This window comes from Bemisia tabaci, chromosome 6, assembly GCF_918797505.1.
Source record: "Bemisia tabaci chromosome 6, PGI_BMITA_v3".
Classification (NCBI taxonomy): Eukaryota; Metazoa; Arthropoda; class Insecta; order Hemiptera; family Aleyrodidae; genus Bemisia; species Bemisia tabaci.
Window position 1 is genome coordinate 23623423 of NC_092798.1, and position 17754 is coordinate 23641176.

General features: G+C 33.8%; 1 protein-coding gene across 1 annotated transcript; it reads right to left on the reverse strand.

The window, feature by feature from the left end:
* Nucleotides 1-332: 332 nt before the first annotated feature.
* Nucleotides 333-17670, reverse strand: LKRSDH (lysine ketoglutarate reductase/saccharopine dehydrogenase). The gene is made up of 18 exons (XM_019059574.2): nucleotides 17347-17670; nucleotides 16551-16697; nucleotides 15592-15768; nucleotides 14758-14910; nucleotides 13905-14032; nucleotides 13350-13447; nucleotides 12165-12292; nucleotides 10900-11174; nucleotides 10367-10538; nucleotides 9013-9083; nucleotides 7958-8085; nucleotides 6929-7169; nucleotides 5571-5820; nucleotides 4820-4991; nucleotides 4157-4251; nucleotides 3085-3286; nucleotides 2565-2741; nucleotides 333-1530 (listed from the first exon to the last, which is right to left on the reverse strand). The coding sequence occupies exons 1-18, from the start codon at nucleotides 17416-17418 to the stop codon at nucleotides 1415-1417; spliced, it is 2802 nt and encodes a 933-aa protein (XP_018915119.2). The 5' UTR covers nucleotides 17419-17670; the 3' UTR covers nucleotides 333-1414.
* Between the last annotated feature and the right edge of the window lie 84 nt (nucleotides 17671-17754).

The window sequence follows — 17754 nt, forward strand, 5'->3', positions numbered from 1 at the left end:
CTATAGATGACTTTATAAAAGACAAACATTCTAAGTAGGTATTTAGTCTTTGAACTTTCAGATAGTTTTCCTCAATTTTAACTCTTTATGGTTAAGAAAAAATATTTATTCCAGACTTTGAAGTACGTCTCATAACATTTTCACAAGGCATTTTTTCGGGTTTGTCTGATTTTATCTCTTGAACAATATGCACATTTTTTCCAAGCTCAATAAAACATATGAAAAAAATAAAACGCCTCATGCTGTAAATTAATAAAATAAGAGCTTAAATTAAACTATTAAATAGAAATAATAAAAAAATCGAGAGCATGGGTTAATGAAATACATACAGATACTTAAAACAAGAATTTATTCACTGTTACAAAATAACTTTACAAAAAATAAGACTCGTGAATACTGATTTTTAGATGCAGTTTTGTTAAGTGCAATCAACAGATTTCAGCACAGCCAAAGGTCGACAAAAAAACAGATAAAAGTGATATTCATTCTCATGTTCAAAGGATCTTTCTACAATTTTCACAGTGTGATAGGGATTTCCATTTCACAATTAAACATTGAGGGAAGCGTGTGAATGAAAGAAAATCAATGTTTGTCATTGGGGAATATTTGAGAAAAAAGTTTGTACATGCCACTGTTTCGGCAAATTTCTAATGCGGGCTCTTCTCACGGGCAACAGCAAGGATCATCAAATTCAGTATGCTCTGAGCATTCAAAAGAGCCAGCTCAATCATAAAAAAGGTATAGGAGGGAAAGAATTTTATCTACTTAGGTTGTTCAAAAATTCTAGTTCCTTTGATTTTCCCCTAGAAGCAATAACGCCAATAACTTTTGAATAGCATTTTTAAAAAACTCTTAAAGAACTATAAAAAATTATTTTTTATGGAATCCTTCTGGGTTATTTTGTTAGGTAAAATAAACATTGGGTGAAATTTAAGTAAAAAAATCTTATAAAAAAATTACGACTTCTTTAAGACTTTTAAAACATGTTTCAAACATTTTAACTGTTAGAAACTACACAGTAAATCTTTACATCGTTTTTTTAATACCTTTCCTGACTTAAATTTCGCCTCTTTCAAAAATATTCAAAAATAATTTACTAAAACATAAATTTTAACAACTTTTTATGAGTTGTTTTTTCAAAAAAATTTCAACAGTTGTAGCTAGAAGGGTTGATTTAAGTTTTTGTAAGAAAATATAAACTGTTTATGATGTACCTTTCCAGACATTTTTGTCATTCCTCCAATAAAATGTCAAGTTGATTTGGTGTTACATGCTGTGAATGCAGAGACAGCATTTTGGCAAAAAGCGTGCACTTTGCATTATCATTAAATTATCCTCTCAGCTTGAGTTTGCTGATTGAATTCAGTTATTCGGTGGTAAAAAGAAATAAAGAATCATACTTTTTGCATTGATTTCACAAGTTCCGAATGTTTTCAGTTGCCACAATACCTTCTTTGCGTAACCGTGATAGTAAAGGACGGTAAATGTCAGGTGATAATGGCAAGACCATACCAGCAGCTTGAATTTCTCCTGAACACACAAAGGAAAGGATTTAAGTACCAAATGTTAAAGGGAACGTATTGAGGCTGATTTTGACATAAATTTATATTGGACTAAAATGAAAAAATAAATATTAACTGGATGTGGAAATGAAACGACTGAATTTAAGCATGTCATTAAGTTCATACAGAAAAACTGTAAAATTTAATTACAAACTTTCTTAAGAAGAAAAAATTTTCTTGATTCTTCCCAGTTAGTATGGTGATATGGTATAGTATCTCAATACGCTCACAATCCATGTTTTTTACTTCTTAAAATATGAAAATATTTGATTTGAAAACTAGCTGTGTAAATTAAAATTATTATCTATCATGGAAAAATTAGGAATTCTTTTTGACTTGGAAAAACCTCAAAATTTAACCTATAAATTTAAGAGAGGACCATATGGATTGCATTTTGCAAAAAGGAACCACTAGCATTGCAATGTTGCTAAGATTGTGCAAGTTCTTTTATCTTGGAGGAAAATCCCGATTATCCATTAATAGTTTCTATTTTACTCGCTAAAAACTGTAAATTTAAGACAAAAATTACCATCTAAATTTCATAGTTTTTCACGATTTCCGCAATTTTGGTGCAAGAGATGAAGTTGCACAATCTTAGCATCATTGCAATGCTAGTGGTTCCTTTTTGCAAAATGCAATCCATATTACCATGTAAAGGAAAAATGATGTATAACTCACATCAGCATTTGAACATTGCCATATTCCTCATCCCCTCCCAAATATGTTTTCAAGAAACGTTATTAATATTTTTCACTAAAAGTTTCAAACAAGTGCTATAGATTAAATTGAGAATAAAATACTCTGAAAAATGGAGGAAAAGATTCACAAGTTTCCTTGAAAATCTGTATTTTATCGAGGAAAATTCGGCAACATTTGGAGGTTTATGCAGCCTTTTTCCTCAGCAAGGCAGTACCAATGTATCATTGGTGATATTCAGGAAATGTTTCTACGCTAGGAAAACAGTTAAAAAAAACTGTAAAAGAGCACTGTAATTTTACTTACCAGATAAAACCATCTGTGCAGTGATGGCGGCAGGCAGACTGACTGTCCTTGCCATGGCTGTACGTTTATTTGACTCTCCATAAACCACTAGTGTTATTTCCCTCATCTCGCGATGACCAGCGGGCCATTTTACACCAATGTTGTGTCTTAAAATTACCAAGTCTCGATCGTTGGGACCTGGAATGAGACCAGAAACGTTTAATTAGGACAGGACTGAAAGCTGGAAGAATGGACAATAGCGATTTTTGAATGACACTATTCAATTGAGTGGAGCTTTAAAACTATTTTGATTGATTATCTTCACTCTGAACATGACATTCGTTTGTAGAATTGAGGGCTCCAGGTAAAAGGGACATACAATTACAATCTTGAAAATAATCTGAAAGGAACTTTAATATACTATTCATGAAAAGAAAAATGTAAGTTGATGGCAAAAAGTTGTGTGCCTCAATATAAACTGTATGAATTTTTAGGAAAAATTTCTTTCTCGCAAAGATAACATGAAAAAGTAAAAACATACCCAGTGCTAATTTTTTGCTGAGAAAATGAGATAGTGTGTCAAGAGGGGTGGTTAGTTTTTGAACAGGATCATCCATTAGGAATCCTAGTTCTTCGACTCCTACTAGCCTATCCTGGCCTATCTTATCACCGATTTTAGATTTCAAATTTTCATAGAAGATATCTGATGTTGAGAGATTCAGTAAGGTGCAAACAAGTTGTCTCTGAAACAGGGAATAGAAGATGTTAAGAATTTGCAGTCATTAGAGGGGATTCAGAAATCCTCAAGAGTTTCAAAAATGTACACTGAATACATCAAATCATTATACATTTTGGAAAACTTTAAACCCTGTACTACTTCCCCATTTCTTTATTCTTCTTTTCTTTTGAAGAATTCTTGTCTTTTTGCTTCATCTCGTATAAAGCATTTAAGAATTGTACTTTTTCAAATCCAACTGTTGAGTAAAGGGCATGACTGAACATGAAGTTAGTGTTTAACATTAGACTAGGTATGGATTTGCATAAGTGCATTGTGCAATTGTGCATATGATGGTAAAGGATCCTCAGCTGAACAACAAGGAATTCCAATCTATTTGATTTCGTTATTATTTGATATGATGTTCTTCAAAACCTTTTAAGCACTACAAGATTTTAGAATCGAACTTATTACAAGCCAGTCTTCAGAGAAACAAAGCTGATAAGCGAGTTTTTCATAATTTTAACACACAATATCTATTTGAAATGCCAAGGAGGAGTCTTTTTTCCTATCCGTACTTCAGCCAAGAGGATAAGATAAACTGCAACAGAACAAAAGGTTCTGCATATCGGACACAGCAGCAGTGTCATGTCCCTATTAAAGAACCTGTGTAAAAATGCTGAATAATTCACTATTCAGCCTTGTTCTTGTTGTTGAATGCGATGGGATTGTTAGGACCCGGAAGCATCCCGGCTTTTTAAGCTTCTAAATTTTTTTAGCCTTCATTTCCCATTTTTTAGTATTTTTTTTATTCTTATCAAACGTGCAGCTATTACGGCATTTTCATTGTTACTGAATATACGGAGATAATCCTAGGAACTTTCTCTCGATATCTTACCCAAGTGATGTCAGGTCCATTTGGGTGCAATGCAGGATGTGGGTTTGGATCTATAAGTCCTAGTAGTTGCAAACCTTGAATCATATGACTAAATCCTGAGAAAGACAAATAAATCACTCATTTAAAATTAAGAGTAACTAAGGATTTTTTGAAAATTGTGCAGTAACTATAATATCATTGTCTCTACCATAATTTGTGCCCACATTTGCTAGAAAAGATAGTGAGGCCAACCTCGCATCATAGGAAATTTCTAGAAAAGGAAATAATGCAGAGAAAGATATCGGAAAAACATGGGCGGAGAGCAAATTAGGAGCTGAAAAATGCGTAAGATATCTTTGGTTAACAAAAACTATAGACTACAATTAATGGAAGGACATCGATTACTTAATCAATGAAAGAGTAAAAGTTGAAATCATCAAAATAGAAACACCTGCGGTTGTAGTATAACGGACTGATCTCTCTATGAGTACTCTTGAGGGGTAAAATTATGATGGAGAAAAAAATGACATACTCATTTTCAGCACAGGCTCCTTTAATACCAGGTACCTAATGGCATATAAAAGAGGAGTGACAGGAAAACAGCAGTATGGAGGGAGAGGGAGAGTTACATTTTTTTTTCCAGTCACCTGAAGAAAAAGCAAAGATTAGATTATAAATACTCACCTCGATATCGCAGAGTTCCTCGTAGGATTGTATGACATTCAGCTGCAATCCCATACAGTTGAGCATACTTGACACTGTCCCTGTTGGGAAATCCCTCGAGTGAAAAACCAGGCAAGAATGTCATATCTTCAGCAGTTTTCATGAGCTCACCGCCTGCAGGAATTTCTACGACCTGAAAAGTAAAGGTGAGGAGACTTAACTTTACATTATTTTGTTATCAACTAATTTTTTCAAATATAATTTCCAAAAGCAAGAGAAATTCTAGGATGCCAATCTCTAAAAATCACAATGTAATGTTGAAAAATTGAGAGAAAAAACATGTAATAGAAAGAAAAGGAGTAGCATTGAATTTATTCTTTTTCAGTTAAAATAATGACTAGTTTTGCGAAAGAAATTTGAACAAATGTTATCAAGCATTACAATGGCCTATTCCTTTTTTTTATTATTATCGTGAAACTGTACAGAGCCATGATGTTTATTAACAATCATTCGCTACGCTTAACTGCATTCAAACTATTTTAAAAATCAAATAACTATGATATTTAAGGCATGGGGCCCATTGTTACTGGTAAGCTCAAGGCTCGCACGAGTAAAAGCAGTGTACACACTCCCCTCAATCACAAGGGACACACCTTGCAGACATCATCCCAGTGGATCAAGATCACCTTCTCTCTTTAACAGCTTTTCTCAAGACCACTGTACCATGATCACTAGTACACTATTAAGGAAGTTAAAAATTATTGATTGTTACCTTTGAGTCTGATAAGTATTTTGCATTGGCAAGAGTATTGAGAAGAACACCATGAGGTGACCATGAAAATTTGTAACGGAGAGCATTGTCTGAACATTCAGGCGCTGGTAACCCACCACAATAGGAAATAAAGGAGTCCACTTTGCCACCAAACTCATGAATGGAGTCAATACATTCCATGGCAAGCAAATGGTCCAAGCCAGGATCAAGACCGACTTCATTGACGATTGTCACTCCTGCCTCGACAGCTCTGAAAAAGTCAAATCAAGAAGATGCCACTTTAACGAAATCACTTTGATTGAAAACGGTTTACAGCTACTTTATTTTCAATTTGGACTTTCTTGCCTCAGAGAACTTTTAGAGAAGAATTGAACCTAGGTTGTTGATGATCAGAGCATTTTGGCATTTTAGAACTCTTTCAAGGACTAAAAATTGACAATCATAACTTTCAAGGCATGCAAAAGTGCCTGATATTCGTTTCAATTTGAAAATTATTTTTTAAAGGCTACAATGTAGAGGAACAATCAGCTCTACAGATTGTCTTTAGTGAAAACATGAGTGAAAGATGAGATTGACTCATACTGCACACTACAACGGTTCTGGTAGGTTTCTGAGGGCAGTGTTATCTCCTGTTCTGTGTTATTTCAAGTGTGAACATAAAGCAACAGCTAAACGGAAGTGCCGTTATTGAGGTTACCGTATTTTCATACTGCAGAGACTGTTCTGGTCACATTTGGTGTGCAATTTAGCTCAAATAGATTACGTTTTTTTATGAGGGAGAGGTTTAAGTTTACGCAAGAAAAGATGTCAATATCTTGGTTAAGAGTTACTTTCAATAATTTTTATTTTGAAAATTGTTATCGATATGAAATTTTGATGAGGATATATATTATAATAAGTGATCCATTTTTTTAAAAGCCTTATGGATAGGTATCTGATCTAATGGAACGTTTAGGACCTGCAGAATATTTCAAAAAAATTTGGCTTGAAGCAAGAAAAGAAGATGAATGGTTGAGGAGAGGGAATATTTTCTGTTCTTCTTCGCTTTCTTGCAACACTTAAAATTCCTTGATTGTGCCTATGATTTTTACAGAACAAGAATTCATGATGTTACACTCAAGACTGATAGAATGCAGAACGACCTAATCAGCCAAATCACACAATAAAATAACAACATAATCTGGGGAAAGGCTGTGAAAACTACAAATGATAAAAAAATAAAAAAACAAAGACGTTTCGATATAATTACAGTCTCATTTTCAACCAGAAAAAAGCAAAAAATGAGTTGTCATTTCGCTATTATTGCGAGACCGAGAACTCAAAGACTGGAAGTTGTTCAAATAACTCTCTGTGCTTACCTATTGTGTAAGGCCTGCATGTCTGGATTGCAGTACGATGCTGTGACCATATTAACTTTGGAATTGATACAACATTCGGCAACAACATGATGAAGAGAATATGGGAGGAGACTGACAACTATATCGGCAGAATCTATAAGATTGGCAAGGTGCTGCATCTGATCCGTGACACTGATTGCAACAGGTTCAACTCGGTCGTATTTATTCGCCAAAGAATCAGCATCCTCTTTGAGTAAGGAACCTGATACAATTAAGATAAAATCAATGTTAGCATCAATTGGAGTAAAAATTCATCACATTGGCCACCATATGACACTGCTGATTGGAAATTGTTCAACTTCCCATCAAAGTGTTGTGTTTTCAAGTCAGTATCACACGATTTAACTTTTCATTCAACAAAAGCTGAGGAAGAGTTGAATGAAAGGTTGAAAAGTATGAATTTGGCTTTAATTTTAACCTAAGATCTACAATTTCAATGGTTTCTAATACTATTCGCTGATATTGATTTCAATGCCAGCTTCTTAACTTAATGGAACTCTATTTCATCTTTAGGGCTCCTACTGCTAACATAAGCAACATACTACATACTACAACTTTGTCTACATACTAGACCAAGTATAAGCCTCTTAAGGCGATGGCATAGTTTGAAAATTTTCTGAGGTAATGGGCGATGGCAAAATTCTTAATAATCTATTCCCCTCTTGCCAAAAGTCATGAGAGTCTACCTTCTTATCCTTTCATTTTGATAATACCTGAGGGTGAATGGACAACATCAGGTGGACTCTTTGCTGAGGAATGTAATTGACTTCTTTATGGAATGCTAACGTTTCAGCTTCAGTTTCATTTGATCCCACTGAATAATTTCAAGGGTACTTAAAGAAATAAAGTACCTCAAAAACATGCTGAGATGCAAATGGCAAACTGGAATTTCCTGAGGCTGCTCATAGATTTGGAATTGATAATTTTGAATTTTTCTGGTATGATTAATACAAATTAATGAAATGTAAGGAAGATTAATGTGTAAGTTACCTAAAGTTATTGAGAGGGATGGATCACGGTGTAAAAACTCTATCAAAGGTTCGCTGACAAGACCAGCACCTAATACCAAGCAGCGTTTTTCTGTCCCTGAAGAGCCACTTTCCTTATGGCGATTGGCCCTTAAAACAGAATGCACGCGTCATTAGCATAGCAGCAAGAGATAATACAAAAACACATTGGTTGGGAAGATTTTAGACTTTTGATACTTAGGTGAATGGATATAAGTTTCAATTTTTTATGGATATGAAGATATTTATTCAAAATTGAAAGGCTTGGCACAGTGTGCAAGAGCCTCCTGTAATTACTTTTCACAAAAACCAAAAGTGAGGATTACAAAGGAAGATAAAACGAACTCAAAATGGGACACGACAGAAAAAATCTTTCATTTTTGTAAGATAAAAATTTACATGGGATGGGATGTCAAAGTGGTCATACTTTATGAGACATTAATGTACCATCACAGTTTTCACATTAAGATAACTGAAGTCCACAATGGCCTACCTTTGATTGCAGAGTTGAAAATCTCTACTCACAACTGATTCCTTTCATAATTAATAAGAAATTTTCTTTAAAATTACCTGTGAATTTTCTTTACTTATCCAAAAATATTCTATGAAAATTTCAAGGAGTTTTCTATTCAAAAAAGAAGACATGGTCAGAGATTTTGAAACGTTGCAATCTTTTACTTCAGTCATCAATATCATCTTTGTGATCAAGTTCAAAATAATCAAATTTTTTATCAAGATTCAACTTTTACAAGAAATAGCTATATTTTCATCTGCATAACTTTACTTCGGGAAAAATATCTGATTTAGCCAAGCTCAAAACAGGGTACTAAAAAAATTACCAAAATACCTCAATTGATGAGCTCAAATACATGGCACTGCATCACTTCATTTGAAATTTTATTTTTTTTCAACATTAATTTAGTGTAGCATTCAGTAAGGTTATTTTGGTGAAGAGGTTGCATACACATTTATTCCTATTTGATTTTCATCAGCTTTTAAGATATCGCTCCTGAAGGTAGAGACAAAACAAATACTTACGAATTCATATTGCGGAGATCTTGAATGTACTCAAAATTAGGCGTTAATTTTCCATTGCTAGTAATGATTGCCTGGAAAAGAAAGTGCAATTTTTCCACTGAATGAGCTGAGATAATATCCATTTCAGATGCAATCGAAGAAAAAAATAATTGAAGTGACAATTTTTTATAGTCAGGAATGATGCAATTGAAAAGAGGACATTCAAAATCTAATAAGCACCATCAAATGTTGCTAAGAATTAGTAACGGTGTCTCTCATATAACAAAAATTCAGTGGCAAGAGAATATGATTCATATCATGAAAATAAGAGCAAAATTTGGACAATGTATAAAAATGCATGAAGCAAAAGCCTTTGAGTGATGCATCGGAGATGTGACTTTCTGGGTCAGGCCGTTGGATACACAACTCACATTCACAATCTCACAACATGCACATGCACAATCTTAGCGACAGCTACTGGTGCTTACTAGATTTTGGGTTTCTACCTTTTGGTTAGGCTGCAGTTTCTCTTTGTTTAAAACTCTGTGGTTTGATGAAACTTAAACTTGGAAAAGAAAAAAATCGACTATGACGTCGAAATTTGATAACTTAGAATAAAAAGTAAAAACATTTACGATAATTAAAATAATTGCTTGGAGCCTCTTTCAGCGTCCAGATTCATTCTGTGTACCACGATCAGTCCCCATCAGTCAAGATTCACGTGAATTTGTGATTGGTAAAACATGTAAGAGCAAATCCATTTTTGAAAAGAAAATAAAGAATATCTGGTTGCAACCTTGGTCTCTAGACTCATTAACTGTTCAGTATGGTTGGTTTCACCCAGAAGGCAGATCTCACAATGGATAATTTTCGTTGTCTTGAGAAAAATGCCTCCAATAACTGGTCGAAGAAAAATATACTTCCCTCATTAGGATGAGTGCAAATCAAACTGAGCACTTTCGATTAAAACTTGAATTTCTTGAGGACTACTTGGCCACAAGTGCCAAAATGTAAACAAGTTGTTGTAATCAGACGAGAGATAACACAGCTACTCAAGACAAATATAGGGGCCTCATCCACATATCCTATCTATTAAGAGATATTGTTCATTAGCCCCTCAATAACATTAACATTTGAGCCTTTAACTATCATGATGACAACTTCATGTGGACAAACACTTGGAGAGTAGCTTGTGAAAAGGTAGTGATGGGTCAAGTTTAATTATGAACCATAAATTTAGCAACATGACACAGACATTATTTTGACAAGGCAGTTTAAATGATTGTCTATCATCTGGATCATGTGACCACAATGATAAAAGAAAGATTATAGAGGAAATTAAAAGGAAAATAGTTAAGAATATAAATAAGCTTACAGCATGAACTGATGGTATAAATGAATGTTCCTCCAAAGGTTTTGTGGCATCAGACTGAATGATGTCTAATGCATATGGTAGAACCAGGCTTCCAAAGAAATCAGTCGCTTCCATTGGTAGTTGTGTTGGCATATTATCGATAGAGCAGACTAGAACACCTGGTCCCCGGAAACTAAATTTTTAAAATAAAACATTTAGTAACCATGACTATCAAAGAGATCACTATGTTGAAGTACGAAGAAATAATCTCCTGGTTTGATACAATGCAAGTAAAAAAAGAAGAGAAAAAAAAGGCGATTAAAAACTGTTCAGAGTATTTATTCTTGAATGGCAGAGAGATTTTGACTTTGTGATCCTAATGGTGATGTAGCGATGATAAAATTTGGTCCTCTAAGTTTTTATTGAATAAATATAAACATGTTCTGGCACAGTTTTCAGTACATCTTTCATTTTCTTTCACGTGGCAACCTATTTCTATTAATTTTTTTTTTTTTTTTTTTTTTTTTTTTAATATTGTAATATTTTGTAAATACCTTTTGGTGTCTTTGTTTTGATCGGCATCATACAGACAAAATGGATTATCAATGGTTGTGCATTCATTCATGAACTCGATTGAGCCACCCGGATCTGCAGAAATATCACAAATTCCCAGTAGCCTATGAGGTAGAGCAGGAGCTCCAACTGAAGACGGTAACCAAGGTAAATTCATTTGCCTCAGAAGAACTTTGGCATCCGGTAAGGTCAGTAACTTGGGGCTGTCAACTGCCCAGTAAATCCCATTTATTATGACAGACGCAAAGGGGGCAATCTATGGAAGAAGAAAAAGAACAAAGCTTAAAATGGTTTACAGACAAAAAATAATAATCTATATAAAAGAGATAAGAGGTAAGGGTAATCCCATGGTAACCAGACACCAAATGTAACTTTCCGAAGGAATTTTTTCAAGTGACAACATAAGTAATAGTTTACGCTTAAGATTTTCAAAGCTGCCACTAAAGTCAAAGAAACCAGCAGAAAACGTGCTCTCTTCTATGTTCATTAAGGACGCTTTAGGGTGTCTGCAGACTTGAAGGAAAACAATTTCTTGACTTCTCCAGGTTTTCCCTGACCAAAATGATCAAAATTCCCTGGTTTCTTACGCGGACAATTTGTATGCGAAGAACTGAAAATGAACAATTTTTGGCGTTAATTTCACTGCAAATAATAGAGACATGTAAGCCTTTCTTCTTCAGTTGTGAATCATTTAATTAACTAAAATTAAAATTCCTTAATGGAAATAATTTCTCTCCTCACTATTCTAAATGTGAGCCTCAGACAAGACTGGGCTTCAGTTTAATTCCAAGGACGTTTGTTCAGATTGCAAATTTCAAGATTTTTCTAATTTCCAGTCTTCTTTATGAAGTTCCATAACTTTTCACCGATCTCCCTGACCGGATGAAATTTCTGGTTTTACCGGTTTCCTCGACCTGTAAACACCCTGCACTTTCTACAAACTCAATTCCCTTCAACCGAATTGAATGATGAACTATACCTTAAGTGGACACTTGGACATTGATAAACATACAAATCACATCCGCCTTAACAGGAAAAACGTAAGATGAAAATATTTCTTCTGAACTGATCGAGGCTGAAAATACTTCTTTCATAATTATTTCATGCTACTTGTGTTCTGTCACGATTTAATAATTTTTTACATTGACGATTCATTAAAAAATTTGGGAAAATTCTTCATTAACCACAATGGTTAAATGGTGAGGGATAAATTAGGGTTTGATTGAGCTTTTCAGAAAATATCTACCTTCTTGCTGAAAGTTGACGTGTAGAGAGATGGATTTCCTTCATACTCCTCTCGGTCAAAGCCACCTCCATCTTTCCTTTCCAAATAATGTCTTCGTCGAACTTCACAGCCATATATTTTTGTATTAACTGAGGAATTAAATCAATAGAAAAACAAGCATAATTAATAAAAGTTGTGGGATCTGAAATTTTGCCTAAGTGACACTAAAAAAAAAACATTGACACATGTTTCAAAGATCATTTTTTCCAAGAGAGTAAATTGATATGATTTTTTGAAATTTGATGATGAACTTGTACTGTTTAAATGAGTAAAATAAACAGAGAGCTGAGTAATATGTTGAGACACGTCAATCTCTAATTCAGCACCACTCAACAGGTCAAACTCAACATGCAGTCAGAGGACAATACTGATGAGTAGTGACAGAATCAATACTTGACTTTTGTCTCAACATACAATGACTCAAATGACCCCACTTGAAGAAATGGTAGAAGTAAAAATGAGAAAATAAAAATAATTAAAATGCGAAAGAAGTAAACAAACCGCATACTTACAGAATGTGTGCATTTGCTTACATTTTTTTATCTATGAGAAACTTGGATGTGAATACATAATACTTGAGCGGCGTATTTACTTGAATGTATTTTGAAGGTAGAGAAATTTTGATTATGTTCTTGCAAATAATAAGTTTTAACAACAAGAAGCGTAGGACTGTTTTAGATTGCTTGTTAAATTTTATTATGATAAACGTATACAAACAAATTAATTTTTTCAGTTAACTCATCTCATTATTTTCTGCAAATTTTTAAAACAGGGTGACGAGTATTCTTGAATACTAAGTTCCTTGACTTCTCCATGTCTTTACAATGTTTTCAGGCATGGTTCCTCTGAAAAATTTTTTCCGTTTCCATTTTTTTTTTTAAATTTCTTGAAGTTGATAATGATTAAATGTTTTGGCCCGCAGAAAGGATTTTAAGCCTTAGCAGCGAAATTAATTGACTTCTCACTCATCTTTCAAGGGTTGGGTGAGATTTCCTGACTTTTCCAGGTTTTCTCTGACTTTTCAAGAAATGTCCACCCTGTAAGATGTAGTATAAAAAATTGAATTCACAAGGAAATAAAGAAAGTTACCTACGGCACTTACATAGAATTTATGTATAAAAAAAATGAATAAAATATAAATTATACCTCCATGCTCCGCAACTTTTTGAAGCATGTCTGGAGGTACGTATTCATATGGTAAGTCTTGAAAGACCTCTTGTGCTCCTTGAGAGACGTTTCCAGATCTGTAAATCCAAAACAAAATGAGTGGAAAACAATACATATCAACAAATACCAATCATCAATAAGGATTAAATTGCATTTTTAAGTTATCATAATTAGTTTTATTTTATTTTAGGTATGTTTTAATAAACAGAATACAGAGATTTGAATGAATCATTCTCATCTTCATCACCATAATCTCTCCAATGTCTGTTCATGTACCTAGAGCCTTATTGTATGCAACATTTTTGTGCTAGTAGGATCTAGATTCCAAACATTACTCTTTTGGACTCCTCTGTCTTCCTAATTTTGTCTTGTTGGTACCAAGAAGATGGCCATGGTGGGATAATACACCTGATTACCATCAGTTTTTCAATCCTTTCCATACTGGTCAATTATGTGGTGTTCTGTCTTCTGTTAAAGTTTTCCTACTTTCAAAACATATTTTTGATTAAATCAAGAAATTTTAATTATATTTACCCTGTAAAAACAAAAGTTAGAGGTCCAATTGATTTTGGCATCATTCCCAAGGCAATTTCATATCCAGCATCCCTAATGGCTTGCCGTGCCATCATTGAATTCCGGTAATTGTGAGGAGGCCCTATGTGCTAAAGAGAATATAACATTAAATTCTGTAGAAAAAAAATAGCTCAATTTAACCTCTCTTTTTGTAGAGGTTTAGTCTACAATGAGCTTGGGCAATTAATGGTCTCATTTTTGCTAATTTGAATATTAGGCAACAAAAATCTCAAAACCACTTTGGGCACCCAGGAGCCAGACAAGCTTCCTACAAAGCTGAAGAGATATTAAGTTGAAACTTTTTAAGCAATAATATATTGAGTAATGTGTTGAAGATGTATTTGAGTTTAATTAAATCCTACTAAAAATCACTCCCTCCGGAAGATTAATTAATGCATTTTCTCATGATTTGTAATAATCGTATCAATAAAGTTAAAAAAAAAAAAAAATTGTGTTTGGGGCTAAGTCTCCTCTCATCCTCCAAAAAAAAATCTGGGATTGTCTGTTCTTTTATTTTTTGTTTCATATTAATTCTTGGAAAGTTATTAAGTAAAGTTACATGTGTTCAAAATTTGAAAATTAGGATTCATAATTTTATTTGATGTGTGTTTTTTAAAACACAAAAGACTGACGGCAGCAAGTGCGCTATTTCAAATTGGTACTTAGCTTGACCAAAATACTTCTGTGCATCAGAAATAAATAACATCGTTGGTTTTTGGTGATTTTAATTGATAATTTTTTCATTAGACTATGGTGACTTAAAATCAAGTTTTTCCCACAAATATCTCCTTAGAAAATAGATAAAAAAAAATACCATGAATGGAGTGTGATGACCAAGTGCCAAGAGTCGTAATCCTAAACCATGTAGAATGTTCACCATACCAGCAACACCAGCATATTTGCCAAAAGCAACGACTCTCTGTCCTGAGTCATCGACAAGTTTCTCATAATCAATGAGTCTTATGTTCTGTTGAAGATACAAACGGAAAAATTTACTTTTAAATTACTAATATTCATTGAATTAGAAGATGCGGAATTCACAAAATGTGAAAAGAGGGAAGAAAAAACTAGATGCCTAAAGTAAGGATAAAGGTACACACTGATTATTTGCGAGATCAATTTACAACTTTTGATGACCTCATTTAAAACGTCAGACACAACATATAAATAAGTTCTCAGCCTCTTTTACATTATGAATAGCCTTGAATACTTCATCTTTTTTGGTCACTAATAAATGTGTTTTTCAACACAACAAAAAACAGTCGATGAGAAAAATTTCTGCTAGGTAGTGTTCCATTAGCATGCTGCTTTTTTGGTCTAACGATGGAGTAAGACCTTTCTTACCCTTTTCTTCAAGACCTTTGTACCCTTTCATTAGATAAAAAAAAATGTTAAGGACAAAGATATGTAATTTAAAAACTCCTGCCTAACTTCATCAAAAAAGTAAAAATTATTGGTACATAAAGTAAAATATTTGTGATAATCGTAGGACTGACACTAAATTCAGATTAATTCTATTTTATTTCTACTTTAATCTCTAAATTATTCTATTTGCGTTGATTCTAAGGTTTTTTGTCCCTAAAAATTTGCTCATCAAAGGGTATGTTTTTCTGATGCAATACGTAAAAAACTGAAGTAAGTAACTGACCTTCATCAGAGCTGCATCAAGAAGAGGCATGTTGTCCTGTTGAGCTTTGATCGTATGTGAGAACATGCAGTAAGTTTTGTCAGGTAATAGCAAGTCGACAGGAACTTGCTTCACACCAAAGATGACACTTGCTTCTGATATATCCTCCTGAATGATTGCTCCTGCATTTGCATAAGCCTAAATGGCAACCAAGTCAAAGCTCAAGATTAGAGGGAATGAAAAATAGAAATGAAGTTAATCTTAAGATCTTGCAAAAGATTCCTGGTTTTTCTTTTCTTTTTTCTTTTTAGTTTTACCATCAGTTTGAAAAATTCTTGAAGCTACAGCAAATGATAAGAATAACATTCTCTACAGGTCGCAAAAACTTCACCATAGCTGCATTGCCTGCAGTTTAATTGCTAATTTTTGCAAGTCCACAAAATGAAAAAATAAAAAGTCTCTAATACTGATAGTGAGACGTTTTTTTTTCCTTTGCCATATCGTATTATCTGTCTTGTATCATCATACCATAGACATAGGAGGCATTGAGGGTAGTGTGCAGCCTCGCCCAAATTGTGTTTCCACTACATTTGTTCTTACATATTGGAGCAAAATTTGTAATTAGATACTGTTCTCCCCTTCTCTGTAAATTATGAAGCCTAAGGTTGGCATGATGGAAAATTCAGTGCAACTACTTATCTTACAATGCTTTTGTTATTTGAAATTTCTCAAAACTCCAAAAATGCAATGATGTTGTAGCTCAGGAGACGCAAAAATATACAGTGACAAATGGTGATGATTTTAAAATATTTATATTATTCACAGATGTGCACACAACTATGAATAATTTGCATTGGTAGTGAAAAAATGCTGATTCAGCTATTTGGTGCATACTCAAAATACACTGTTTACCATGAAATTTTTTTGCTGTTAGAGTAGGTAAGTAGACAAAGGAAAACGATACATATTTGGAACCCTACCTGCATAGGATATGCCCTTCTGTTTGATGGTTGTACGATGACTTTGATTCCTAAACGAGTCAAGCGACTGACGTTGTTGGGGGCAAGGGGGGCTCGACGTTCCCATACTGACTGGTCTTCTCGGCGAATAGCTATAACTTTTCCAGCCTGAAAAAATTGAGATAATCATGAGTGGAGCAGATTGAAAAGCACCTTGTAGACAAGTAGACAAAGTTTCACCTTGTACCCCTCTTCTACTCTGTCAGCAAGGCTCCTGCGGTTTCGGGACAATCGGATTCCTCGCGGTTAATTACCTAAGAAAAAACCAAATTTCCAGGCCTTTGAGTTAATTCAATTACCTAGCAGTTAAATGAGGGGGCTCTGTTTCCTGACTTTAGGGGTCAATATTTTGGACTGGAATGAGCCAATTTTTGACTTTTAGAAGTCGACATAGGTTAAAATTCTCTGTACTTTCTGCTTTTGATTAAATAATTTTAAAATTGTGACAGAAACCCTGCTTTTCAAAGTCAAGACCTCTCTTTTAGCACCTTAGGGGTACCAGAGAAGGCTTCGAAATGATGTAATTCTGATTCCTCAGGGTGATTCCCTTTCTGTCCCTGCAGTTCTCGACTTCATTTGACCTAAAATAAGTAGGAAGAAAGTTTAACTCACTTTTTGGGACACCCTGTGCAAAAGGAAACAATTATTAAACACAAATTAGTCTCCGGGAGTTTTTTTCAAAAACTGCAATTTTTTTTAAAAAAAAAAAAAAAAAGTGAACAAAACTGAGAAAAAATAAAGATAAAAGAATACTCACATATTTTGGATTTGCACTTGTGTGTCGAAATCGTTTCACAATGTAATTATTCAACCTTATCAAAGACCCCATTATAATTCAAAATTGAAAAACCCTTTTTCCGACGCTTCATAGGCTGAAAAATGGATCACTCAAAACTTCACTGATGGGTACAAGTCAACTCAAAAAAAAAAAAAAACTGAGACGCACGAGTTTCATTCTAGGCAAGTGAAACTGAATAAACACGTGGTGAGCGCCTATAAGGTTCACACTGATTGTGTTAAAGAGCTATGTTAAAATGACGCTGACTGATAAAATATTTGATGCATAAACAGGTTTCAAACAAGACCTTAATGATAGAGAGAAGGTAAAATAGTCTAAATATTTGCATCGAAGCAGAAAACTTAGATAAGAAATAATTTGATAAAT